This window comes from Amborella trichopoda, chromosome 2, assembly GCF_054954075.1.
Source record: "Amborella trichopoda isolate Santa Cruz 75 chromosome 2, AtrichopodaSantaCruz75HAP2 v2.0, whole genome shotgun sequence".
NCBI lineage: Eukaryota > Viridiplantae > Streptophyta > Magnoliopsida > Amborellales > Amborellaceae > Amborella > Amborella trichopoda.
The window spans coordinates 52,986,561-53,014,524 of record NC_142337.1 but is presented as its reverse complement, the minus strand read 5'-3'; the positions used below and the strand labels follow the sequence as shown (position 1 = coordinate 53,014,524).

The 27,964-nt window shown below is 34.4% G+C and overlaps 1 protein-coding gene across 1 annotated transcript; it reads left to right on the top strand.

Moving 5' to 3' along the window:
• Positions 1-124: 124 nt before the first annotated feature.
• Positions 125-27,665, top strand: LOC148783338 (pentatricopeptide repeat-containing protein At5g43790-like). The gene is made up of 6 exons (XM_088859863.1): positions 125-439; positions 1,031-2,179; positions 2,382-2,456; positions 26,298-26,732; positions 26,935-27,009; positions 27,654-27,665. Exons 1-6 carry the CDS (start codon positions 125-127, stop codon positions 27,663-27,665), a joined length of 2,061 nt encoding a protein of 686 aa, XP_088715989.1.
• The last annotated feature ends 299 nt before the right edge of the window (positions 27,666-27,964 follow it).

Genomic DNA, 27,964 nt, shown 5'->3' with positions numbered 1-27,964 from the left:
TTTTATGCTTATCGTTTTCAAAATTTCCCCAATATTTCAATAAAAAGAAATCCATAAACAAATATGACGACTGCGTCTTATGAATACTTCAATGTGCACAAGGAGCAGGCCTCCAACTTGCAATATGGCCCACACCCGAACCCTTATAAATTCAAAATGGAAGAGGGCTCAGAAGATCAAGAAGACTGGAGGGATGGAGATGCCAGGTGAGGATGATGTTCAGGGCCAGGCTGAGCTTTGGCAGCTCACCTTAGCTTTCGCGGACACTCTCACACTTAAGTGTGCAGTTGAGCTCGGCATAGCCCATATGATCCCTTCCAAAGCCCGACAACTCATCCTCTCTAAGATCATCACCTCACTGCAGGCTCCTTCACCAGACATCCAGTGCCTCTCGCGAGTCATGCGATTCTTGGTCAAGAAACGTGTGTTCAGCGTCAAGGTGAGGCAGGGCGAGGCCTACTATGGCCTCACTCCCCTGTATATTAAAAAATTTCAGAATATTTTTAAATATACCAAAAACTAAAAATATTTCCGTTGATTTCTCAAGAAGATAATATATATTAGTAGTTATAAATGGAACAATTATTTGAAAGGCCTGATCTTCCTTCTTGTGGAGGGGCCTGAGAATTCCTCTTAAATGTGTTTCTTATAACTGTTAGCATTTCAAATTAAGAGAGAGATAGAGAGAGAGAGAGAGAGAGAGAGAGAGAGAGATAGTTGTGAATGCTGCAAGAGTAGCAATGACAGAGCAAAATCAACAAAATAGAAACCGTGAAGAGGTGAGAGCATTCAAATAGTAGTAGTCTCCATTCTAGAAAACTTATCAAATTCGAGAATAACTCCTCCACTATGAAGTATGAACCAAGGACTCCAAATCACAGCCAAATCCTACTCCCTCAACCAAATCAAGCAACTCCATGCGTACCTCATCACAACAACCCAACTTCTCAATAACTTCACACAAACAAAACTCATATCTCTATGCTCCCCTTCAAACACCTTCCAATATGCACGACTGATCTTCTCCCAGATCAAAAATCCAGATACATTCTCCTATAACACCATGATAAGGGCTTCTACTCTGCACTCTAACCCACAAGCAGTCCTTCAATTTTACTCTAAAATGAGGCGTGAAGGTGCTTCTCCTGATGGCTTCACCTTCAACTTCTTGCTCGAGTCGTGCCGCCGTACCTGCAAGGATGCGTATGGAATGCAAGTCCATGGCCATATAATCAAGCTTGGATGGGCATCTTGCAATAAGATCTTGGACACTAATTTGGCTATGATGTATGTGGATTGTGGTCAATTAAAATGTGCAATGCAAATGTTTGATAAGGTGACTCAAAGAGATGTTGTTTCATGGAGTGCTATAATAGCCATTCATGCAAGAAAAGGGGACATAGACCATGCACTGAGGCTCTTGGATTGCATGGGGTCATCAGGCATCCATCCCAATGAGGTTACATTGATTCCAATCATCCAAGCCATTGCCAAGTCCAGTGCACTCACTCTAGGGAAACAACTTCATAATTTCATAGATAGAAGCCCATACATAAGGAAAGCCACTTACTTGAGCAATGCCATTGTGTATATGTATGCAAAGTGTGGTGATATAGACAAGGCTAGATGGGTTTTTGATGGGATTATAGAGAAAGATGTATGGTCATGGAGTGTCATGATAGAAGCGTTGGCCATACATGGCCATGGCGAGGAGGCCTTAAGAGTCTTTTCGAGAATGTTGAAGGTCGGCGTGCTGCCTAATGAGATCACACTATTGAGTGTGTTAAGTGCATGTAGCCATTCAGGGCTGGTAAGTGAGGGCCGGAAGTTGTTTCAAGAGATGAATGCCAAGTATCGTTTGGTCCCAAGAGTTGAGCACTATGGGTGTATGGTAGGCCTGCATTCACGGGCCGGGCTTCTTGATGAGGCCCAAGAACTTGTATGGGGGATGGGAGAAAGGCCCAATGGGCTTGTGTGGCGAGCATTGGCGGGTGGTTGCATGGCCTATGGGAATGTGGAGATGGCAAAGGATGCATGTCAATTGCTTCTTGGGTTGGATCATGATCATGTGGGGGACTATGTGCTCATGTCTAATGTGTATGCTAGTGTTGGGAGGTGGAAGGATCTAGAAAGAGAGAGAAGCATGATGGATATGTTGGGGTTGAAGAAAGTGAGAGGTGTAAGTACCATTGAGTTGGATGATCATGGTTATCTCTCTACACTCAAAAACAAAAATGATCATGGCCGTATGTGTAGATGACATAGTGCATGTTTGGTATTGTCTAAAACATGAAAGTTCTAGTTCTCTAGAATCTAGGGCTTTTTGATATCAAGAAGTTCCTGAATGTTTCTTTCATAATTTGGAATTTCTCGAATTTCAGTTGGGGTTGAGAAAGGGAGAGGTGCAAGTTTGGGTTGTTCTTAGGGTTGGGGTGCCTGTTGTTTGGATAGACCTGGTAAGAAACAATGGAATAGCCTGTATATTGTTTGGGTTGCCTGGAAGATGTGTATCCCAGAAATTCAGTAGTCATTCTTTTAGTTTTTTTTTCTTCATTTAATTTTGAGATTTACCAATAAACTTCTCATTTTCATTCCAATCTTCAATGTCGTTTATTGATTTTGATAAAATATTTATTCTTCATTTTGCTTTCCAATATTTAGCAATTTTATATCCCAAAGTTTCTATTATCCTCTATCTATTGAAATGTATCAAAATCTTCAAAGGCTAAACCAAGTAAGACATTTTTTCCAACTACATAATTATTTGTCGCTACTTCATTATTGAGGGAAATAGTACTTTCATATTACAAGGTCATCAAAATTTCATTATTCTAATTATGTTCTCTCCTGATTCTCTCTACTTCTCTCTCTTTTTTATTATCCCAAGAAGAAAAAAAACACATAATGCCAAGTTTATCCTGGAATAATAGACAAAAAAACGAGACGACATGAGAGATCTCTCCATCATCTCCCTGACCTGGTCTCTCTCTCTCTCTCTCTCTCTCTCTCTCTCATATCTAAATCCACATTTAAATATGTAATTTTCTCAGACTCACAAATTCTTGTCTCTAGGTTACACTGTGAAGTCATAAACATCTATCTGTATAGTTCTTTAAATCAAAGTACAATATATCAAAGCCCTCCGAAATAAATTGTCTGACAAAAGCTATCAGAGTTTAGGACCTAGGCCAACTCGCGAGCATGAACATCTGATATAGGTTGCGCATGAGCCACAACATCTGCAAAAATGAAACCCTTTATGTGCATAGGATGAAAAGTAATGGACAAGTGCCTTGAAGTCCAATAATTTGCCTGAGTAAATCACCAAAATATGAAATTTTTATGCTAGCATATAAGTTTTTCTGGTTCTTTGCAATATAAGCAAATTGTACTTAAACATGCTCCTCCCAACTAGGCCCAGTCATCTTCCTCGTCAATTGATTGAACTGAAAACTAGGCTGATTTAGGAGCTCTTTTGTCCCTCTGTAGAGCCATATCAAATATTTAACCTGATTTTCACCTAGCTCTTGTCCATACCATTCGCTTGTGATAGAACTTAGCTCTTCATATGCCTTCCATGAACACTTGCCATAGCTCTCTATACACCTCCCTAAAACTTTGGTTAAGGGAATTTCGAGAAACCTCTAATCCTAAACCCCTAAGGACCATACTAGTATAGTAGATCTTTGTTGATCATGCCTAGTAGTCCATAATACGTAGGAAACCCTCACATCAGACAAGGTCAGTCCAGTAACTAAATCTTATCAATATTTATCCTGGTCAACCTAGAACAACACAAAAATCTCATAAAATTGTTAATTGAAGACCCCAGAATGCATAAAAAATGGACCACATCACCACTGTAGGACTCAATAGAGCTTGTTGTACCAGCCAAGGGTTGCTCCTGGCCAGTGACGCAGGGTGCGTAGGTGAACGCAATGGGCCTAACAACGTGCATCACGTCATCAACCTATTCTATGCTTCAAAACCTTTTTTCAAAAGGTTCTACAAGTGAATAATTCTCAAACGGTTTGGGTCAAAGCTCAATATAGACCACACATGAAAGTTGCCCCCATCATGTAGTGTGGATTTTAAGTTTCCCTTTTATAATAGTTACACCCATCATTCTGGTTATGCTTAAACTAACCACTATGGCAAACCAATAATTACACTCTTCCAATGCCCATGAATCAATCTGGGATACCTACTATTAGAGGACCTAGACAAGTGAATGCATAGTGGAGAGGGAGTAAAACGTCATCAAATCTCACATAATTAATAGACATTTCTAACTTCATGTCAAATATTCATTGAAAAAAAAAAAAAAAATCAACAAGTTCAGTTCCATATAAATTTGCAATTAGTCATCAACACATACAATTATTCCAGTATCCACGTTAATTACACGAAGAGCAAATAAGGAAGCTAGCCTAGGGATTAACTAAAACCCAATTACTTAACGTAATTGAAATTTTATTTTTTCACATTTTCAGATAATATCTTCTATCAATTTGTTACATACAAAAGAACATCGATGACATAATGGGTCGATGTTTTTAGATGCATAATCTGTATTATTAGATGCATTATTAATTAATTGATGAATATTACCACTACATAGTTTTTACTTTACTGTAGGAATATAATGACAATTATATATATATATATATATATATATATATATAGAAAGATAAATATCAAAACTTCAAATCTCAACTTATATACTTCTCCAATATTAGTAATTATTAGTAATTAAGCCCCTTTACCGAATCCTCATGCACATTAGTTGGATTTTTTATTCAAGTGAGGTTTTAAGATCCAAGTTTATGCATTCTTTAGTCCCGAAATCCCAATCCATCATTACTTGCTCAAAAGGTTCATCTATCGCTGATTGACCCCTGAAACCCCCGAAACCTACATCTCGACCGAAACACTTCTGTTATTAATTGATCAAGCTAGCAAAGCCCCTGATAAATTGGTTCAAAAGGTCAAAGAGTAATGGCGCTTTCAATAAAAAAGATTACAAAGAATGAAACAAACAATATAAAAACATACACATAGATTGCAAAATAGATGGGCAGATGTCCGAATAGATCTAAGACCTCATACGTCTGCTTGAGGCGAAAGCTCCACGTGGAGAGTAGTGTTCGTAAAATCGAACCGAAACCGTTAACCGGTCAAGAGGCTGGGGCGGTTCGAATTGAAACTGGATTAACAGGAGCGGTTAACCGGACTAACCGGTTATGTAGATTTTTTTTTAAAAAAATGAATCAAAGCCCCCTAAAAAAATTTAAAACAAATATAGAAAAAGTTAGATTAAGTATACACTATCATATTACATACATTTGTCTTATAAAAAAAAATTGAAACAACTTTTTATATAATTTAATATTTGAATATTATAGAGGTATGTAAGACAATTTATAATTTCACATAAATTCAATTAATGAAGTTACAAAGTTCAACTAACAATGGATGATGCAATAATATATGCTTCTATATTGTTTTAATGTTGATGTTGAAAAATGTTGTTTTAATGTTGGAAAACCCTTTAATACGGTTTAGAATTGGGTTTGAGAGCGTATTTTTTTTGTAGCATAATGTTCCCAGCTTTTCGAAAGGTTGTAAGTCAAGGTAGTAAGAGAGAGCACCTCATTTACTCAATAACTTGGTTAAAAATGCAAGGTGTGGATCAAGGTGTTAAGTGTTGCTTCAAATGGCCAAATTGATTTTGAAATGGCCAAACCTCGTTTACTCAGTAACATTTTAAGTTGAGTTTTAACATGACAAAAAAAAAATTTATATAAGATGGCAACTTCAAAATATGGAATTAAGATGCATATTAAAAATAAATAAAAAATGGTTAATTTTTTATCCAATTCAGCATGTGAAAACATGAGAGATGAGTAAAACACCTTTTAGTTTCAACCACTTTTCTTCATAGAGGCTAATAAACATATTTAATGAGTATGAAGTTGCAACAAATGATAGATAGCTTGTAACAAATAAAAAAATAAATTAGAAGAAAATGTCACAACTAAACAAGAAGTTGAGAACACAGACAACAATAACATGCACCAAAAAAAACCTTAAAAACAAATAAATTTTTTTCTCATATTCATCACAAAAAAAAATACTTTTATAAAAATAAAATATAACATTAAAACCAATACAACAAGCTCACCAAAAATATATAACATTAAAAAGAAAGAATTATTTTTTTCTCATATACTTTAATTAAGATTATAATGCCCGATTCATTCACTATTGAGATCTTTATTCAAATAATTGTGGATTTTTCACTTCACGAAAATTTCAGGAAAAAAACACAGCAAAAAAAATTGATATAAAAACATTTAATCAATAGTAAATCAAAATAACTAGTTTATTTGATACATGAGGCCTTTATGATCAAACTTCAGTGATCAATTTGATAAAAATTGATCAATTAGTCAATCAGAAATCAATTTGTTTGGATCAAAAACAGTTCTTCGAGCAGTAGTACTTTGGGGCCAAAAAAACCTCAAATCTTCATCATTTTGGAAAAATTGAAATATATGAACGTTGAATCCTTTAACAATTAATCAAAGCCCTCCAGTTTTAAGAAACACTATGAGGTATTGAAGCTACATTTGATAGATTGGCGGAAATTTCTAATTTTCAAAAATCCCCATTTCAATTCGCTAAGAACTCTTTGTTTTTGGAATTTTGATTCAATAATTGACAATTTATAGAAACTTTTTGGTGTATAACATCAATAGTTGATCGAAAAAACAAATATTATGTAAAAAAAAGCTGCAAAATCTTGTTCGGTGAAAAATAATGGGCCTGTATCAAATAACGACCGTTTATTTGATGCGTTAAAAATGCCGTTATATCGAGCGTTAGAATGGTAAACCGGACCGGTTAGGAAAAACCGGCCTGTTTAGACTAAAAAACATCGGTTCAACCTCAAACTGGCCGGTTTTGGTGCCGACTTTTTTTGAAGAGTGCCATCTTATGAGGTGTGCCACAAAACCGGCCCTAACCAAACTCGCCATCCCACCGGTAGCGATCTAACCGGCCTGTTTTGCAAACACTGGTGGAGAGAGAGAGTTAACTCACAAACAAAATGGGCGCGCTCGCTTTTTAAGGGGCTGCAATCAGCTGTTTAATATTGAAAAAACCAGACACCAGAGCACCTTGCCCGAATAGCGGTTTGGTTCTAAAACTACCGGGTGAATAAGTTATTTATTTGCACCTTCAAATAGTGTCGAGAAATATGGTTTCAATATTAGAAGTCTTTGTGATAGCCTTAAAATATATTTTTATGTTTATTTATAAAGTTTAAAGCTTCACAAACAGTGTAGATCGACATATCTATGAAAACTAAAAAATCATGAAAATTGATGGTCACAAAAATGCGTTACAAAATACCATATTTCCAAAACTTGAAATCCATTTTTTCTCTCATGTCCATGCATCTTGATGTCGAGATGATCAATTTGAAGATATTTAGGCATCAAAACAACTTCTTCTAGTAAAATTTTTAAAATAGGCTCTAATTTGATTGTTCAGAACGTCGGCTCTATATAAACTTTTCCAAATAAAGAGACCTCTTGAACTTTTCGGTTTTCCTACCCTTGCATGGAGATGTTGATCTAGGAAATCACCACAATTACACAATCACCTTCGGTCCTTAAAATTCACCAAAACCCCTAATTGCACCCAAGACATCTGCTATGGGCCATATTAGTGAAATGATCCAATCCCACTATAGTCAAGTCCCTTACGGGTAAAATAGCCTCCTGAAGCTACTAGAAGTCTCCTTGTCCACTTTAAACCTAAAATAAAACTTTAGAAAATGGAAATTCATTATAATTCTGAATTTCCTTAAAAAAAAAAAAAACTACTTAAGAAAACTTCCATGATTCCCCTCTTACGAAGTTATCTTGTTTACCCAAACACCAGTCGAAAATCTTCTTTATTGATAAATAAAAGGGGAATCAAAATGGTATGAAACCAATTGTTAAACAGTGATTAAAAAATCACCTAATATGTATTTGTATTTTACTTATTTGTTTAGGGTCTTTTTTGTCACTAAATTATGAGACTGGTACAAAAGCAAAAAAGGTTATATGGGACACACAATTTTTCCTTTTTGGTTAGAACTCTTCTCTCTCTTTAGAAAGTTCTTTCTAGGGTTTACTTGGGTTATGTTTAGAAAAGAAAAGAGATTTTTTTGTTCATTTTAGTGCGAAAATTGTATGAGCTTATATCGCTCATGTCCTTAGAACGTCAAAAGTAAAATGGAGTAAATCGTGGTTTTTGGGTGATCACAATAAAGTATTTTTTTGGTGATAGTTTTCAACAATTTTCTCCATTGAGGTAACTTTGTATCCCCCAATAAATTTCTCTTTGATAGTGTAATTACTTACCGGCTTGTCCGTAGAGCCCTGCCAGGTGAGCCACATTAAATTTGTATTATGATTTGTCTCTCTAATTTTCTCACATGAATATGTAATTTATTCCATCTCTAATTTATTTTTCTTAAATTATTACACACGATATTTGAAAGGATTATTGATTTTATATATGCGGTATTGAGTGTGTGATATTCAGGTTAAATTGGGGTTTCGGGTATTTGAACTTCCAACACTAATAGTTCCAGAGTGCTCACTATTAGGAAGTAAAGTGGTTTGGAATTATTTGTTATGAACCAATTATTGTGAAAAAAAAGTGCTCCAAAACTAATAGTTCTGAATTGCACAGAAGCCAAAATATCATAGGATTAATAATCATATGTGTGTGGTTTGTATAGAGCCGAGGCTCTAAACAATCAAATTAGAGCCCACCTTCAAATAGTTTCGAGAAATGTGGTTTCAATATTGAAAATCTTTATGATAGTCTTAAATTATATTTTTATCTTTAATTATAAAATTTAAAGCTTTAAAAATAGTGTAGATCGAACCGATCTATGAACACTTTAAAATCATGAAAATTGACGGTCCAAAATGCGTTACAAGATGCACCATTTCCAAAACTTTAAATCCTTTTTTTTTCTCATGTCCATACATCTTAATGTTGAAATGATTAAGTTGCGGATATTTAGACATCAGAACATCCGCTTCTAATAAAATTCTTAAGGTGGGCTCCAATTTGATTGTTTAGAGCCTCGGCCCTATATAAACGTTTCCCTAATTATGTTAAGAGATAACTAATAATACTAAGATCTATAATAATATACCAAAAATATAAATAATCTCTTATTTCTTTATTTATTAAAAATTTTATGATTTACAAATAATAGTAATTATATAATATATCTTAATATACAAATAACATTTAAATAAGGGAAAAGTTTACATAAGGTTGCAACCTTAAAATGTAGAACTATGGATGCACATCAAATATCTATTAGGAAAAAATGTTTTAATATTGAAAGCCCTCTAATTGATCATCTCGACATCGAGATGTAGGACTATGAAAAAAAAAAAACGGATTTTGAGTCCCATAAATGGCGCATCTTACAAAATATTATCTAGACCGTCCATTTTTTTAGGTTTTCATGTGTTATGGATCTACTTGATTTCAGTCATTTTTGAAGTTTGAAATTTTCTCGTTAGATATGACAATAGATTTTGAGATAATATTAAGACTATTTTACATCAAAATTATATGTTATGATAAAATTTGAAGGTACGCCTTAAATGGATTGTTTAAGGTTGCAACCTTATGGAAACCACACCCTTTAAATAATAGATATTAAATATGGTCAAAAGCTTCACTTTTAAAGGAAAAAGTTTATATAAAGTTGCAACCTTAAAATGTAGAAGTACAAATGCACATCAAAAATCCATCAGAAAAGGTTGTTTTAATGCTGAAAAACCCTTTAATTAATCATCTATATGAAAAAGAACAAAAAAAAAAAATATTTTGAGTCCCAGAAATAATGCATCTTGTAACACATTATCTAGACCATCCATTTTCAAGATTTTCGTATGTTTGCAGATCTATGTAACTATTTGTGGAGTTTACAATTTTATAATTAGATATGAAAAAAGATTTTGATATATTCTTAAGAAATTTTTACACCAAAATTATATGTTATGATAAAATTTGCAGGTGCACCTTAATTGGATTGTTTAAGGTTGCAACCTTATAGAAACCATACCCATTTTTAAACGGGTGCAGTTGACGTACATATACATACGTATGTGTAGAGGTAAGGTGCACCTTTATCATGGTATATAATTTTGATGTAATTCTTATGATTATCTCAAAAAAAAATTTTATATCTAACTATAAATTTTAAATTTAAAAAATGGTTAGAATCAAGTAGATCTATAAACATATGAAAATCTTGAAAATGGACGGTATAGATAATATGTTGTAAAATGCACAGACTTAAAACCTTTCTATTTTTCATAGTCATATATCTCAATGTCAAGATGATCAATCAAAGGGTTTTACAACATTAAAACTACCTTTTTCGATGGATTTTTGAGAGGCATAAGTAGTTCTAGATTATAAGGTAGCATCCTTATATAAACTTTTTCATTTTAAAACACGCTTTATTTATAAAAAGAAAAAGTTTATATAAGGTTGCAACCTTAAAATGTAGAGCTACGGATGCACCTCAAAAATCCATCGGAAAAGGTAGTTTTAATGTTGAAAAACCGTTTGATTGATCATCTCGACATCGAGATGAATGACCATGAAAAATAAAAAGATTTTAAGTCTCAGAAATGGTGCATTTACAACATATTATCTACACCGTCCATTTTCAAGATTTTCATATGTTTATAGATCTACTTGATTTTAATCATTTTTTAAATTTAAAATTTTATAATTAGATATAAACATAGATTTTGAGATAATCCTTAAAACATTTTACATCAAAACTATATACGGTGATAAAATTTGAAAGCGCACCTTACCTCTACCGCTATGGATGCATCCGTATGCCAACTGCACCCTTTATACAATAACTTATGGGGGTTCAACCTGATCGGTATTGCCATCGATTACTGACATGTCTAGTCCTGTTCAAGCAACTCAGATTTTCGGATAAACAATTAATTTGATCGCCAAATTCAAAATAGAGAAATGATCCTATAGGACCCTCTCCCACCTATGTGTATAGGACCCCCAAAAGATCACCATTAAACTTGGTACGGATCTCTAGAAAAGTAAAGTCCCACATCCATGTTATAACTTTTCTACCCACAATAGTGTAGCTTTTCGTGTGAGACTGTTTTTTTTTAGACTCACACAGGAGTAGCTTTAAGAATCATATACACTGAGCACAAGACGTACAGAAGAGAACAAAAGTTTTTAAATTGTCAAGGTCATTTTTTGTTTTCCAAGAATCAAAATGAGGCACATTTCGGTTTTTGAAAAACCGAAAATACGACCATTTCGGTTGTTCAAAACCCAAAAAAGGGTAAAACAATATTTTTTAAAACATTTCGTTATGAAGTGAAAAAACAGACAGTCTAGTAATAACGGAAACTATTTGGTACTTAGGTAATAATGGAAACTATAATGTATATTTATACACTATTCCATTTAAAAAAATAGTTTTCAAAATTATGCTTATAAAACAAAATTGTTTTAATAAAGTCTTCAGAATTAACCTTTTATATAAACTTCTAGCATTTGAAATAAATATCGATAAGTAAAATGGATGTGAAGTGTACTTAAATTGAATATATTTTTTTATTCTTTTCATAATGTGTTGCTTTTTTCAGAATTGATGAAATTAGAGATATATTTTCTTTAAGGATAAAATTTATATAAGGTTGAGGCCTTAAACAATTAAATTAAGACACACCTAAAAAATTCACTAGAAGAGCTTGTTTCAATATCGAAATACTCTCTAATAGATCATCGCTACCTCGAGATGCGTAGAAGTAAGAAAAAAGAAAGAAAGATTTCAATGTCTAGGAAAGGGCGTATCTTCTAATGCATTATTTGGGGCGTCAATTTTCAATAATTTAAAGTATTTATAGATTTGCCCAATCTATATTATTTTTGAGGCTTTAAATTTTGTAATTAGAGATGAAATAAATTTCCAGGCATCACAAAGATTTTACTACTAAAAAATCATCTTTCCGACACCATTTAGAAGTACATCTTACTTTGATTATTTAGGGTCAAGAATGAATAATAGAGTAAAGATAGAGTAAGCTCTTTTATTAATTCTGATCTGATTTCGACAGTCCACCTCAGTGCAGTTAATTATAATTTTATGGTACTTTGTACCAATTAAATTATATTTTGGTGCATATGATTTATGCACATAGGTCACTAGAACAGTGCCTACTATAGCTTGAGCTTGAACAGGCATGGCTGCTACCTCCAGTTTTCTTCAAGCTCAAAATTGATGTGGAATCCGGTTAGCTCTAGCTATGGAGGAATCATTAAAAATAATGCACGTGTTATTGTGGCTTCTACAGCCCCATTAGGAACACAATTGAATTTTATCCATTGGAGTAGGGGATCTCACTAGCAGGTGAAATGTATTGTCTACCTATTGTTATTGAAATAGACTCCAAGCTTACCGTTGATTCCATGGGTTGTCATTGTAGGCCTCTTGGAGATTGGCGCAATGGTGGATAATTGTACTTACTAAGCTTTAATCTTTTGCTGAAAATCATTGGAAGACCCTACCATCTAAAGAGAGGCCAACATGGTTGCTGATGCTTTGGCCAAGGCAGCGGTTTTTATGAGTGAAGCAATGGTGTAGAGTGCTTGCCCCTAGATTTTATCACCCCTTTCATTTTGTAAGATTTGTTCATATAATTCTGGGGAAGATCAGATGGGGATCAAGATCAGGTTCCTACACAATTTTAAACTTATTTTTGCTGATTTTACTTTTACAGATGTCAGTAGATTTTTTGGTTTAGTTTTAGGAATTATAATTAGTTTAGAAGTTAGGGTTATATTTTCTTTTTCTTTTTCCTAAAAACATATTTTGTTATTTTTTGTTATGGCATCTTTTATTTTTTTTTATTAAGGTTAATTGTTAGAAATATAATTAGTTAAGATTCTTTGGGTTAGTTTGACAAGTCTTTTTTTATTAGTTCATTTTTGTTGAGTTATTTTAGGAAGATGAAATAAGTCCGTTTACTTTCCTTTAATAAGTATTAATTGTGTTGGTACTTCCTGTTTTTGAATAAAATCTTTCTTTATCTTTTGAATAAGGACATAATTCACATGATATTAAACCACCTATTAGGATTAATGTTGAAGTGCTGAACTTCCATTTTTGTAGGGAGTTTTAAAACGCAAGTTGCAGGGGAATAAAAAATTAAGCACATACAATGAATTGCGATGATGGATTTTTGGTTGAATGAAAAAAGCTTATTGTAGAGAGAGAGAGAGTGAGAGAGTCGTTTCTATGAGTTTTTCTTTTATGTGCTCTTATGGTTCTTGGTGGAGGACTCAGAGTCCCCACGTTCGTGCTTCCTTTTGCTGATTTACTATATGCTTTTTATTTCTCTATCTAAAATGCAGTTGATTTACCGGTTATTGGTGGGCCGATAATTTTCAATTGCACCAGGTGGTATCAGAACATCAGCCAATTCTTAAGGATCATGGTGTTTGTCGATAGGCATCATGGCTCGTGAACGAGGCCTATGGCCGGGTACCGAAAATGAGCACATCCTTAAGAGAGCGAGACCTCTGAGACACTGAGATAGAAGACTTGAGTCGACAAGTTGAGGAATTGACCCACTGCTTTGCACAAAACACAATACCGACATACTATGATGACGATAGTGAGTGGGAAACTGTCTTCGAGTACCCGTTATATACATACGCTTGCTTCGACAGACCCATAGTCAGGAGAATAAATCATAGGATTTAGTGAATCTACATCATTTGAATGGGAACAAGTTTGATTTTGGTGTTGTCGTATCGAAGATCAACAGGTTGTCGATTGGGATTTGTCCCCAATTTTCTATACATATTTAGATGAAGATCAATGATTTGTAGGAGATCCAATTTGTGATAATGTTAAGATTACATGATTAAACCAATATTTGATGAAGAAAAAAAAAAGAAGGCCTCAAAGAAAAATCAATAGGTTGAATTGGTTCAACTGTTGAATCTAGTGCTCATATCAAATATGCACACGTCGTATGTCTTAAGGTTAAGTTTAAGCAATTTCAGCAAGTTTATGGTTGAACAGACTAGATTGACCAACAATGATCTTTTCCATGAGGCCTTTTCATTTTCAATGCACGATTATTGCATTATAATCAATGCAATAACCCATAAGTCCCAAGATCGTGTTTACAATGTTTCTAGTTGAAAAAGATTACAAGGATATTGAAAAATTCATCTTAACGCATTTCAACACTCTGATCGAATTTTCTCCAACCAGGGGAGAATGATGCATATCAAGATCCACTTGTTACAAAATTTTAATTTTAGTTTTGTTGATTTTATTTTTAGAGATGTGGATAGATTTTTGGGTTTGATTTTAGGAATTATAATTATTTTAGGAGTTAGAGTTATATTTATTTTTTTTGCAAAAAATATTTTGTTAGTTTTTGTTATGGTATCTTCTATTTTTTATTTCTATTTTTATTAAAGTTAATTGTTAGAAATACGATTTGTCTAAGATTCTGTGTTTGTTTGATAAGTATATTTTTATGGGAAAGGTTTCTATACTTCCCCTACAGCATAGAAGATCTATGCTTCCCCTACCATCCAGCCGTCCAATTTTGATTAAGAGAGTTACTCACCGTTTGATCTTAGATCCGATGTCTCAAATTATTTTATTTTTAGTTTTTTTATACAAATTTTATAAATGTAAAATTTGGTATGTTCCATCTTCTCATTTAGGTGCACCTATAAAAATTATTTAAAATATTTTTTTGATAAAATATAATGACCAAATTGCCCCTTAAAATTTTAAGGGGTATTTTAGTCATTTTATTTTATTGAAAATATTTTTTTATATTTTTTGTTTGTATGAATTTAATAGCGGATTGGACGTACAAAATTTAGTGTTAAAATAGTTTATAGAAAAAAAATTAAAATAAAATAATGTAGACACAAGACATTGTGATTGGGGATATCTTAGCCCTCCATTCAGAATGGACGGTTGGATAAGGGGAAGTATGTAAGTTTTATGTTGTAGAAAGCTTGCCCTCTTTTTATTAGTCTGGTTTTGTTGAGTTATTTTGGAAAGATGAAGTAAGTATGTTTCCTTTTCTTAAGTAAATATTAGTTGAGTTGATATTTTAATAAAAGTTTTCATTATATTTTAGATAAGGACATGATTCAGATACGAAGACCACCTAATAGAATTAACGTTGAAGCGGTGGACTTTTTTTTTTTTTTTTTTTGGGAGTTTTAGAAAAAGCAAGTTCTAACAGTATAAAAAAAGGGAAAAGTTTACATAAGGTTGCAACTTTAAAATGTAGAATGATAGACACCTAAAAAATCTATCGAAACTATTATTTTAATGTTGAAAAAACAATCCAATCAATCATCTAGACATCGAGATGTATGAATATGAAAAAAAATAAAGTTTTAGTCCCGGAAATAGTGCATCTTGCAACATATTATCTAGACCATCCATTTTCAAGATTTTCATATATTTATAGATCTACTTAATTTTAACTATTTTTGGATTTAAAATTTTCTAATTAAGTATGAAAATAGATTTTAAGATAATACTAATAATTTTTTACAAAAAAATTACATATTATGATAAAAATTTAAGGTGCGCCTTAATTGGATTGTTTAAGGTTGCAACCTTATAGAAACTGCATCCATAAGTTGAGAAAAAAAAAAAAAAAAAAACCTGAAAACTACACTTTCTATGCAACTTACCTCGACCTAACTTTTTCTCACATTTTTTTCCAAAAAATACACTTTCTATACAAATACCCCCAACCAAAAATAAAAAAAATACCTAAGCTACCATCCCTTATTTTTGCCTTACCCTGACCACTCACCTCTATCCCACCAAAATAGGGACTCTGGCTCTGTGCAAGTGGTCCGGCCACAGGGCTTCGGCATTGTGTAAAGTGAGATCCAGATGTAGGGCTCCAGCACTGTGTAAAATGCCGTCCGGCAACAGGGCTCCAGTACTGTGTAAAGTGCGATCCGACCGTTACTGAGTTCCGGAGGGCTCCGGTATTATGTAAAATATGATTCGGTAGTTGCAAAGGGCGGTTCGGCAATTATTGGATGTCGGAGCCCGGTTCGGCAATTACTGGATGTCGGAGAGCTCCAGCTCTGTGTAAGTGTGGTCCGGCCATAGGGCTCCGGCACTATGTAAAATGCGATCCGCCAGTAAGGCTCCGACGTTGTATAAAGTGTGGTCCTGCAATAGGGCTATAGGTCTCTAGTACTACGTAAAGTGCAGTCCGGTGGTTGCAAAAGCCGTTCCGGCAGTTACTAGATTCCAAGGCTTCGGCGGTACAACAATACTCAGTTTTGGTCCACAAGTTGTCTTAGGGCAATCCGGTAGTACTCAATTTCGATGCAATAGCTGTCTTAAGGCGGTCGGATGCTGTGATGGTGCCCTCAAGCAAAGTGCTGTTGGGACCAAAAGTCAACGTCAAATCTTGCGAAATGATTTTTGTATACGAGAAAGACATTTCTGTCTAAACAAAATGAACTTTTTCCCTTGAGAGTATTTACATAGAAAATTTGCTTTAAAAAAAAAATGAGAGAAAAAATTAGGTGGATAAGTTACATAAAAAAAGTCTGGTCTTCAGTTTATTTGTAATTTTCCCTACAATGTTTGGGGAGGATGGATTTGTTAGACATACGTGACGAAGCCTTGTTACCTTGATTTAAGGGAACATGATATACTCTCATGGATGATATTGACGTTACTAGTATCATGGGATATGAGATCCTAGTTTTATGAATCTATAACCTTATAAATTGGAGAAAGAATAGTATCATGGGATATTAGATGCTAGTTTTATGGATCTATAATCTTATAAATTGGAGAAAGAATAGTATCATGGGATATTAGATGCTAGTTTTAGGGATCAATAATCTGGTATGAAGGATGAAGGATTGCGGATTATAGTTTGCAATTCGAAATGGATACTTCTAAAGACATATTAGCCAATATGTGGAAATTCATATGTTTGATTATTATAAATTTTCTATTTGGATACGTAAATTGTCTTGTTGCATAGAATGGAGTTGTTCTAAGTAAAATCCAATATGACAAAAAAAACTGAGCATATTGATGACTCCATACATGGCTAATAAAAGCACAAGGCAAAATATGCAGTGTTTTGTGCATTTAGTTGAAGAAAAGCACAAGGCAAAATATGCGAGTGTTTTATTTGGGGTGGAGAAATATAATGACAAGTACAATTTTTCAGCAAGAATGACGAAGGAATTTATATGGAAAACGATGAAGAATCCGTAAAGCAATACAATTGATGTTGGCATGGTGAGCACGTGATTTTGATATCAAGGTGGAAATTGTTGGATATAGTGATATTCAAAATCACCCGCATAAGGAAATCTAATATTATGTGGGATTGAGATTGTTATTGATAAGTTTCCTAAAAGAAATAGAAATCCAAAAGGATTAGGACTCTTGAGTACATCTCTTAGTTTTGATATATATATATATATAACACCTATAGGAAGTTTCCTATGTGGTGTGGACTCCTATACTTATATGTATAGGATGAAAGAGCAGAGCATTTGTGTGCATAATTTGAGTCACCATATGAGAAAGGTGGCTTCCTCTAAAGAGAGAGGTTGGGCCTCCTCTGTTCCAGAGTTCTCCTCTAGAGACAAGGCATCCCCTTAGAGAGAAGAGAGCTTCATTCGAAGATAAACTCTATAGATGTGCCTTATATAGATTGAGCGACTAATTTCTTGTAGAAAAGCAGTTCCCGTAAAGATTTTGGGAGGTTTCTCCTTTTAGTGAGAGAAAGTCTCGGTTGCTCTCAAGGGTGTTTTTTTAGACCGTGGTTTAGCTATAAAATAAAGATGGCCCTCTTCCTAGACATCGGTTTAGCTGTAGAATAGAGATGAGAGATCGGCGTGTCGTGCCGATTAGGAGAGATAGTCTAAAAGGGTTTGCTCGACTGTGTTTTGTCGAGGGTTAGAGAAGTAACTCTATGTCCTAAAATCTATGATGTAACGTTAATTGGTATTGTGGATTTCAATTTTTTGTTCCCATGGATGTAGCTCTCTTGGGGCGAACTATGTAAATCTTTGTGTTCTTGTGGTATGTATATTTCATGTTTTATTTCTCGTATTATGGCTCGTGCACTCTCCTAATTTGTTTCTAGCTGGATTAGTACACGATCTTGGTAGGATCCAACTTTTGGGATTTTTGTTTCCGCATCGAAAAGGTTTTTTAAATTCTAACTAGTGGTATCAGGGTGCATGGTTCAATGCAAGGCTAATGTTTGTACATTCGTTGAAGAAAATTACATAACAACGTATGCAAGTGTTTTATTTGAGGTGGAGAAATATGATGGCAAGCACTATTTTTCAGCAAGAATGATGAAATAATTTATTTGGCAAAAGATGATGAATTCATAAACTATCACATGGATGTTGGCATGGTGAGCAGGTGGTTTTGATATCAAGGTGGAGAGAGTGGGAAATAGTGATATCCAAAATCACCTACATATGAAAATCTCATCTTATGTGGGATTGAGATTGAGATTGATATTGATAAGTTTCCTAAAGAAAATAGAAATCCAAAAAGATTAGGACTCTTGAATATATCTCTTGATTTTGATATATGTAACATCTATTAGAGATTTCCTATTTAATATAGATTCCTATTCTTATATATATGGGATGAAAGACCAAATAATTTGTGTGCCATATTTGGGTCACCATATGGGAAATGTGGCTTCCTCTAGAGAGAGAGACAATGCCTCATCAGTGGCAATGCCTCTCTTAGAGAGAAGAGAACTTCTTATAGAGAGAAACACCACGATGTGCCTCATGTGGATTGAGAAGATGATTTACTCTAGAGAAGTGATTCTCATAAAGATTTTAGATGGTTTCCCCTTTTAGTAAAAGAAAGTTTTTATTGCTCTCAAGGGTCTCTTCCTGGACAGCTGTTTAGCTGTAGAATAGAGATGGGTCTCTTCCTGGAGAGCGGTTTAACTGTGGAAGATGGTTATCTTCCTGGATACTGGTTTAGCTATAGAATAGATATGAGAGATCGACGAGTGGTTCCGATCGGGAAATGAGGTCTAAAAGGGTTTGCTCGACTAGGTTTTGTCGAGGGTTAGAGAGGTAACTCTATATCCCAAAATCTATGATATAATTTTCATTGGTATAATGGATTTCAGTTTACTGTTACATGGATGTAGCCTTCTTGGGGTACTACAAATCTTTATGCTCTTGTGATGTGTGTCTTTAATGTTTTATTTATCGTATTATGACTCGTGCTCTCTCCTATTTTGTTTCTAGCTGGATAAGTACACGATCTTGATGGAATCAAACTTTGGGATTCTTGTTTCCGCATGTTAGAGGGTTCTTAAATCCTAACATACTGGTCATAAGAATTTCTAATGCATTTCAAAATTAAAATATCTAAAGATACTTATCAACTTAATAGCCTTATCAATTCCTTGCAAATGGAAGATGTGGCTTATTTTACATTAAGATTACATACATTCTTGTTATTGGGAAACCTTTTATGGCGATAATAATGATTAATGAAAAGTTCTAAAATAGGGTGCGGTTTGTATAGAGCCTAGGCTTTAAACAATCAAATTAGAGCCTACCTTCAAATAGTGTCAAGAAATGTGATTTCAATAATAGAAATCTTTGTGATACCCTTAAAATATATTTTCATATTTATTTATAAATATTAAAGCTTTAAAAATAATGTAGATCAACCGATCTAAAAAAACTTGAAAATCTTGAAAATTGACGATCCAAAAATGCTTTACAAAATACACTATTTTCAAAACTTAAAATTCATTTTTTTCTAATGTCCATACATCTTGATGTCAAGATGATCAACTTGAAGGTATTTGGGAATCAAAACAAGCTCTTCTAGTGAAATTTGTGACGTAAGCTCAAATTTGATTGTTTAGAGCCTCAGCTCTATATAAACTTTTCCCTTTAAAATATCAAGAGAAAGTTTTTTTTTACCGGGATATTATGAAACTAATTTTAAACGGTGAAGCTCCTCCGGATAAAGTGGAGATAATTTGAATTTATTAACGAAAATTGTCACTAACTTAAAAAGAACTTTCCAATTCACAGTTTGTCATCGCTTTTTATGCATTTGGAATATTGATTTCATATTAAGTCGCTTCAAATGCATTTGCACTTCAAAGCTGTACTTTGTGCAAATCAAAAGATAGCGCATGTGTTTACCTTGTGAAGTGCCCAACCAAAGGCAATTAAAAAAGTTGGAGATAAAGTATTGGCAATAGCAGGGTAAAAACTCAGTGACCTGGATTGGCCGATTCCCCTATGAACTGGTGAGTTCGTATTGGTTCTCTAGCAAAACTTGATACGAATTGTGTCCACCTGTTTTTAATTATAATTTTTTAATCACTGAACGGGCCAGTTCAACCCCATACTAGTAAGAGAATAGGCCAGAACCGGGCAGTTCGACCCCATACTTGTAAGAAAATCGGCAAGAACCGGCCTCATATAATCTTTTTAAAGTTTCCAGTTTGTAGACCAAATAGTTGTTCCATTGTGCTTGATCAAAAATCTGAAGGTTTGATCCAGGTCACCGATGGGATCTTTAAAATCTTGGGGGATGAACATTAGCTTATAATATTTTTTATCCAGAATTTTTCTCTGACTTTGGAAGGGGGGTCACATTTGACTTTGGAAGGAGGGTCACATTTGAATAAGACCAGCAGCTTAGTATTAAAATCCCATCCCATTAAAAAATTGCCTTCTATCTCATGGAAATTTGCCAATTATTAGTCATTATGATAAGCACAAGTGGGGCTTTCTAAATGAGGGGAGTGCTAAGCAAGTGGGGTTATGTAATAAGGAAATTCTCGTCGATCGAGAATAGCATGGGGCCTTGGCAGCAATATTGTCGGGCCATGGTGAATGTTAGGTTTGGTGATAGCTAAATCACCATACTCATATTTTATTCTAAAAAATTAAATATATTATGGTAAATAGAAAATAGATTTTTTGGGAAGCAAGACAGTGAGATCTTTATAAGAGAGAGTAAATGAAGACATAATACTCATTTTTTTAGGGTCATCCTTTTGGGGGTTATGGGAATGGATCTCCAATATGGGGATGGGTCACCAAGAGAGAGAGATATAACCTCCGAGAGAGAGGAGGTATTCCCATGAGTTTTGAATTTGTTAACTTCTACCTCTAGAGAGAGAAAATCTCTATATTGCTCTCGATGTTATCTTTCCGGTAGCGGCATTGCCGTGGGAAAGACATTGATCAACGGTATTGCTCGGTCGGGAGAGCGAATTTAGAAAGGAAAATCGGTGATGGTTTTTTACCGATGTTTAGATATATATATTATAACTCAAAATTGTAATCTTCATTGTGATAATGGATTTCTTGCCGATGCCGTCGCCGTGGCCCAACGGGATGAACTACGTAAATCGTGTGTTGTTGTGACGTGCTTTTTATGTTTGTTTTTTTTCTCGTATTCGATTTATAGTTGTATTCATCTATTTCGTATTTAGTTAATTATGTACACGATCTTGGGTAGGATCCCAGTATTTAGGATTCCCGGTTCAGCAAGCTAAGGGTTCTCGAGTGTTCTATCATTGATATCAGAGCATAAGGCGTGTATGGGGATAAGGCTTGCATTAAGAAAATGCTGAATAGTAGAGTTTGATGGATACATGGCTTGAAATGGAAAAATATGAAGGCAAAGTGTTTGTGAAAATTCTACAATGGAGGCAAGCATGAAGAAATCAAGAAATCTTTTCAATGAAGGTTGTCAAAACAATTATGATGATTTTGCTATCAAGGTAGAGATTGTTGGGTTTGGTGATAGCAAAATCACCATACCCATATTTTCTTTCAGAAAATTAAGGGTATTATGGTAAATAGAAAATAGACTTTCTTGGGTAGCAAAAAAGTGAGATCTATATAAAAGAGAGAATGAAGACATAATAGCCATCCTTTGAAGGTCACCCCTTTAGGGGTTTTGGGAATAGATATCCAATATGGAGATGGGTCTCCAAGAAAGAGAGATATGGCCTCCGAGAGAGATATCGTATTCACATGAGTTTTGAGTATGTTAACTTCCACTTCTAGAAAGAGAAAATCTCTATATTGCTCTAGAGGTTATCTTTCCGGTAGCAGCATTACGGTGGGAAAGATGTTGATCAACGGTGTTGCTCGGTCGGAAGAGCTGGTTTAGAGATCGGTGATGGTTTTTTACCAATGTTTAGAGATAAGTATTATCTCTTGTAACTCAAAATTGTAATCTTCATTGTGATAGTGGGTCTCAGTCATCAAATCTGAGTAGATAGTTGAAATGGCTTAAGTTACAATGTCAGAGCCTAGCTAGCTCTTAACCGTCAAATCTTGATCAGACGGCTCATGGTTTTTTATTTTTTATTTTTTATTTTTTTATTAAAAATAATTATAAAGCAAAATTTGGAAAATGCATAGATCTGACAAGGGCTCACATGATAAAATAATAATAATAATAATAAGAAATAAAAAGTAAAAATAAAATAAAATCGGTGATGAAAAATTGCCAGAATACCCCTAAAAATTGTAGGGGCATTTTGTTCACTTATTTTGAGATAAAGTACTTTTTTTATTTTCTTAGGTTCGCCCTAATTTTATGATGGGATGCCAAAATTTTATCCAAAAATATTTTGTAAAAAAAAGAAAAATAAAACAATGTTTGCGTGACATTATGGTGTGAACAATTGTAACCATTTGATTCAGATATAACAGCCAAAAAGTGGGGCCACATCTAACTTATAGTGTTGGAGTCACATAAAAACATTTCCCTTATCTCAAAACAAAGTCCACTAGAATTATAGACATGTTATCAAACAAAAATACAAATAGAATTCTTCCAACTTAGAGGCTACAAAATTTCCCACCTCTCCAACTTCTGGTTGTTAGATTTTTTTTTGGGTGAGGCACACTTATATGATTTCATTTTCAGTGATTACCGAATTTGGCATACTGGCTAATGGCATGTAGCCTTGCACATTTGTTTTCCTTTAGCGAGCTAAGAATTATATAAGAAATATATTTACAAATATCTAATTTAAAGATATATTTTGCTTTAGCCAGCTAAGAATTATATAAGAAATATATTTATGAATATCTAATTTAAAGATATATTTCACTTTTGAATGGCTAAATATATTATATTGCCAGTAATATTATACACCATCAAACAATTAGTTTTTTAGACAATGTCAAAAGAACACGTCTTATAAGATAGTGTCAAATATACACCATCTAAATAAAATGGATGGTGTAGATTTAAATAACCTTACTTATCAGAACCTACAACCTTATATAAATTTTTTCCTATAAACTAAGCCTATTCGAGAGCATATAAAAAACCTTTAATTTTCCTTTCTTATGAATAAGTTGACGTTTAAACACCGTTGTGCCAAACTCTCTTCTATCTATCCAATTGCAAGATATATTTGGTCAAGTAATCAAATAAGTTTTCCATGGACAGATAGAAATGACTTTTGACTTGTTTTGGACATTGTATCATCAGATCTAGATCTGATCGAGAGAGAGATTTAAGTGGGAGAGATGTTTTCTTAGTATGCAAACTATACTCCTGCAGGATTATATTATGTATATTATTTCCAAAAAAAAAATTTGAATTTCAAGTTTTTTTACACTTAGACCTCGCACCGCAAATGTTGGAGGGTCTTTAGGTAATCTTGAAATGTTATTTTTTTAGGTTCAATTAGATTTTTTTTCTTTTTATTAAGATTAATCTATAGGTTGAAATAGTTACGTCCCTAAAATTTGGGATCCTAAAATTGCTCCAATCTTGAATATTACTCTAGGGAATTAATGAATTGTATATTCCCACAAGAATATAAAATTTTGAAAAAATATCCCCTTATCTCCTATTTTTAACTTTCAAATCTCATGAGACCCGAGAATTGAAAATATTAATTATAAGCAAAAGCTCTCCATCTTTTCTATCTTACAAACCCCCTAAACCTTTTTGACCATAAATTTTTTACCCAAACAAATACTAAAATGACGCCCCATTAAAACTTCATTTCTCTCCCTCTAAAACTCTATCTCTCTCTCTCTTCTCTTCTCGGTGAGTTTACCAGCCAAGGGGTTTAGCTTGAGCTCGAACACGAGCATACTTTCTTATGTGTGAGAGAGAGATGGAGTTTTAGAGAGAAAGAAAGATGGAGTATTAGATAGAGAGAGATGGAGTTTGGGTTTTAGAGAAAGATGGAGTTTTAGAGAGAGAGAGAGAGATGTAGTTTGAGTTTTAGGGAGAGATGGAGTTTTCAGAGAGAGAGAGACAATGATGTGAGAGAGAGAGAGAGAGATAGAGTTTTGAGAGAGAGACGATGATGTGAGAGAGATGGAGTTTTAGAGAGAGAGATAGCGTCATTTCATAAGTTGTTGAGGTCAATAATACATGGTCAAAAAGGTTTAGGGGGTTGGAAGATAGCAAAGATGGAGTCCTTGTCCTTATATGTAATATTTTCAATGCTTGAGTTTAATGAGATATAGAAGTTAAAAAAATAGAAAATAATAGGATATTTACCCTAAAGTCTTTTGGAATGAGTTTTTTTTTTTTGCCGTATATTGTATATAAACAAAAGAAAGCGTGGCAGTAGGAAGATAGGAAGGAAAAGGAGTTCAAAAGGAAACTAATAATCCTCTCCCACTTTTTCTCCCGAAATAGAATGCCTTGCATCAGTCCTAAAATTTTACGTTAAATATGCTATTTATAAGCGGAAATTAAATATGCTATTTATAAGCGGAAATTACGAAGAAGATCGGTCAGCCTACCTTTTTTTTATTTTTTTAAAATTGACCAACCTTTGTAATTTCCATCTATAAATGGAGCATTCTCCATTTTACCTAAAATTTTGGGGTCAGGACATAAATCACTCTAAAAAAATATAGATGACCCATAACGAGTCTTGGATTTTAATATATCCTTGCTTTGGATCCCAATGTAACCTAGCAAACAAGAGAAAAAGACCTGGGACTTGAGATGGATAGTGGATATTAGGAGTAATTCCTGTAGATGAAAATTAAGTGTACTTAATTTTTGCCCTCCATGTCTGCGAATGTGCCAAACCTTATGGTGTACCATGTAGAACCATATAGCGTACCGTCCCAAGCATATACCTTTTGAAACTACATCCCCCTCTCAAGGCATGCTTGATTGTTTTCCTAAATTGCTTTTGTGCAGTGGATACTACATGACTGGAACGACGAAGACCGTGTGAAGATATTGAAGCAATGTTGAAAAGCACTCCCTTCCAAGAGCGGGAATTTGATTATTGTAGACGTAGTTCTGCATCTTAAGGAAGATACCAGTGCCTTTGCTGACTCGAGGTTGGCATTCGACATGTTAATGTTTGCAGTAACCTCAGGAGGCTTGGAAAGGACAGAGGAGGAGTGGAGGGCACTGTTGAGCAAGGGTGGTTTCAGCAACTGCAACATCAAATCGCTTCCGGCCCTCCAGTCAATTATCGAAGCTTACCCCGACCCAAACGAGTAGTATTACCATAAACTACAACGAAAATATTATACGATCCAGATAGTTTTGAAAATGACACGATCATGTGGATTATCACCATCAACTCAGTGAATTGAATAATGACGGTGGGAAACAGGGATTGTTCATAGCACCATATCGCTCATATCATAGGGGCACTAAAGTATAAAGTGCCTGTATTACTGGTGGAGCATCCCTCTTAATTACGATTCCATGGATGGTGTTTGTGTAATATTTTTGTATTAAGAACGATGTGCTTCCCTATTAGTGATGATTCTATGGATGGTGTTTGTGTGGTATTTTCGTGTTACAAACAGTATGATTCTCACTCTTTTCAGGTAAATCAGTGATAATCTCTCATTTCCGTCGTCAGTTGGTGTTGTCAATTTTCACATGTGTTGTAGAGCTGAAATAAATTTTATTGCGAGGGTAATATTAGATGGACTGATGCAAAAACGATCCATGTGGTCATGATAACCACAATACCATATATGTTATAACTATGTTTGGACAACGAAGGTGATGCAAATACGGCTAATGACATATTTGGTGGGCACCACTATATCACGTCCAACTTGTTGAAGACATTGGGATAGTAACAAGCGGAAATTTTAGATTATTGAGTGTGTTGAAGGTCGGCGTGCTGCCTAATGAGGTCACACTATTGAGTGTGTTAAGTGCATGTAGCCATTCAGGGCTGGTTAGTGAGGGCCGGAAGTTGTTTAGAGAGATGAATGCCAAGTATGGTTTGGTCCCAAGAGTTGAGCACTATGGGTGTATGGTAGGCCTGCTTTCACGGGCCGGGCTTCTTGATGAGGCCCAAGAACTTGTATGGGGGATGGGAGAAAGGCCCAATGGGCTTGTGTGGCGAGCATTGGCCGGTGGTTGCATGGCCTATGGGAATGTGGAGATGGCAAAGGATGCATGTCAATTGCTTCTTGGGTTGGATCATGATCATGTGGGGGATTATGTGCTCATGTCTAATGTGTATGCTAGTGTTGGGAGGTGGAAGGATGTAGAAGGAGAGAGAAGCATGATGGATATGTTGGGGTTGAAGAAAGTGAGAGGTGTAAGTACCATTGAGTTGGATGATCATGGTTATCTCTCTACACTCAAAAACAAAAATGATCATGGCCGTATGTGTAGATGACATAGTGCATGTTTGGTATTGTCTAAAACATGAAAGTTCTAGTTCTCTAGAATCTAGGGCTTTTTGATATCAAGAAGTTCCTGAATGTTTCTTTCATAATTTGGAATTTCTCGAATTTCAGTTGGGGTTGAGAAAGGGAGAGGTGCAAGTTTGGGTTGTTCTTAGGGTTGGGGTGCCTGTTGTTTGGATAGACCTGGTAAGAAACAATGGAATAGCCTGTATATTGTTTGGGTTGCCTGGAAGATGTGTATCCCAGAAATTCAGTAGTCATTCTTTTAGTTTTTTTTTCTTCATTTAATTTTGAGATTTACCAATAAACTTCTCATTTTCATTCCAATCTTCAATGTCGTTTATTGATTTTGATAAAATATTTATTCTTCATTTTGCTTTCCAATATTTAGCAATTTTATATCCCAAAGTTTCTATTATCCTCTATCTATTGAAATGTATCAAAATCTTCAAAGGCTAAACCAAGTAAGACATTTTTTCCAACTACATAATTATTTGTCGCTACTTCATTACTGAGGGAAATAGTACTTTCATATTACAAGGTCATCAAAATTTCATTATTCTAATTATGTTCTCTCCTGATTCTCTCTACTTCTCTCTCTTTTTTATTATCCCAAGAAGAAAAAAAACACATAATGCCAAGTTTATCCTGGAATAATAGACAAAAAAACGAGACGACATGAGAGATCTCTCCATCATCTCCCTGACCTGGTCTCTCTCTCTCTCTCTCTCTCTCTCTCTCTCTCTCTCTCTCTCTCTCTCTCTCTCTCTCATATCTAAATCCACATTTAAATATGTAATTTTCTCAGACTCACAAATTCTTGTCTCTAGGTTACACTGTGAAGTCATAAACATCTAACTGTATAGTTCTATAAATCAAAGTACAATATATCAAAGCCCTCCGAAATAAATTGTCTGACAAAAGCTATCAGAGTTTAGGACCTAGGCCAACTCGCGAGCATGAACATCTGATATAGGTTGCGCATGAGCCACAACATCTGCAAAAATGAAACCCTTTATGTGCATAGGATGAAAAGTAATGGACAAGTGCCTTGAAGTCCAATAATTTGCCTGATTAAATCACCAAAATATGAAATTTTTATGCTAGCATATAAGTTTTTCTGGTTCTTTGCAATATAAGC

Bases quoted from the DNA above. Each gene is read 5' to 3' on its own strand.
- LOC148783338 (XM_088859863.1), top strand. From the start codon at position 125: ATGGCCCACACCCGAACCCTTATAAATTCAAAATGGAAGAGGGCTCAG. The intron at 2,457-26,297 runs GTAAGAAACAAT...AGTGTGTTGAAG, and splicing joins CTGTTGTTTGGATAGACCTG to GTCGGCGTGCTGCCTAATGA. The intron at 26,733-26,934 runs GTAAGTACCATT...CTCGAATTTCAG, and splicing joins GGTTGAAGAAAGTGAGAGGT to TTGGGGTTGAGAAAGGGAGA.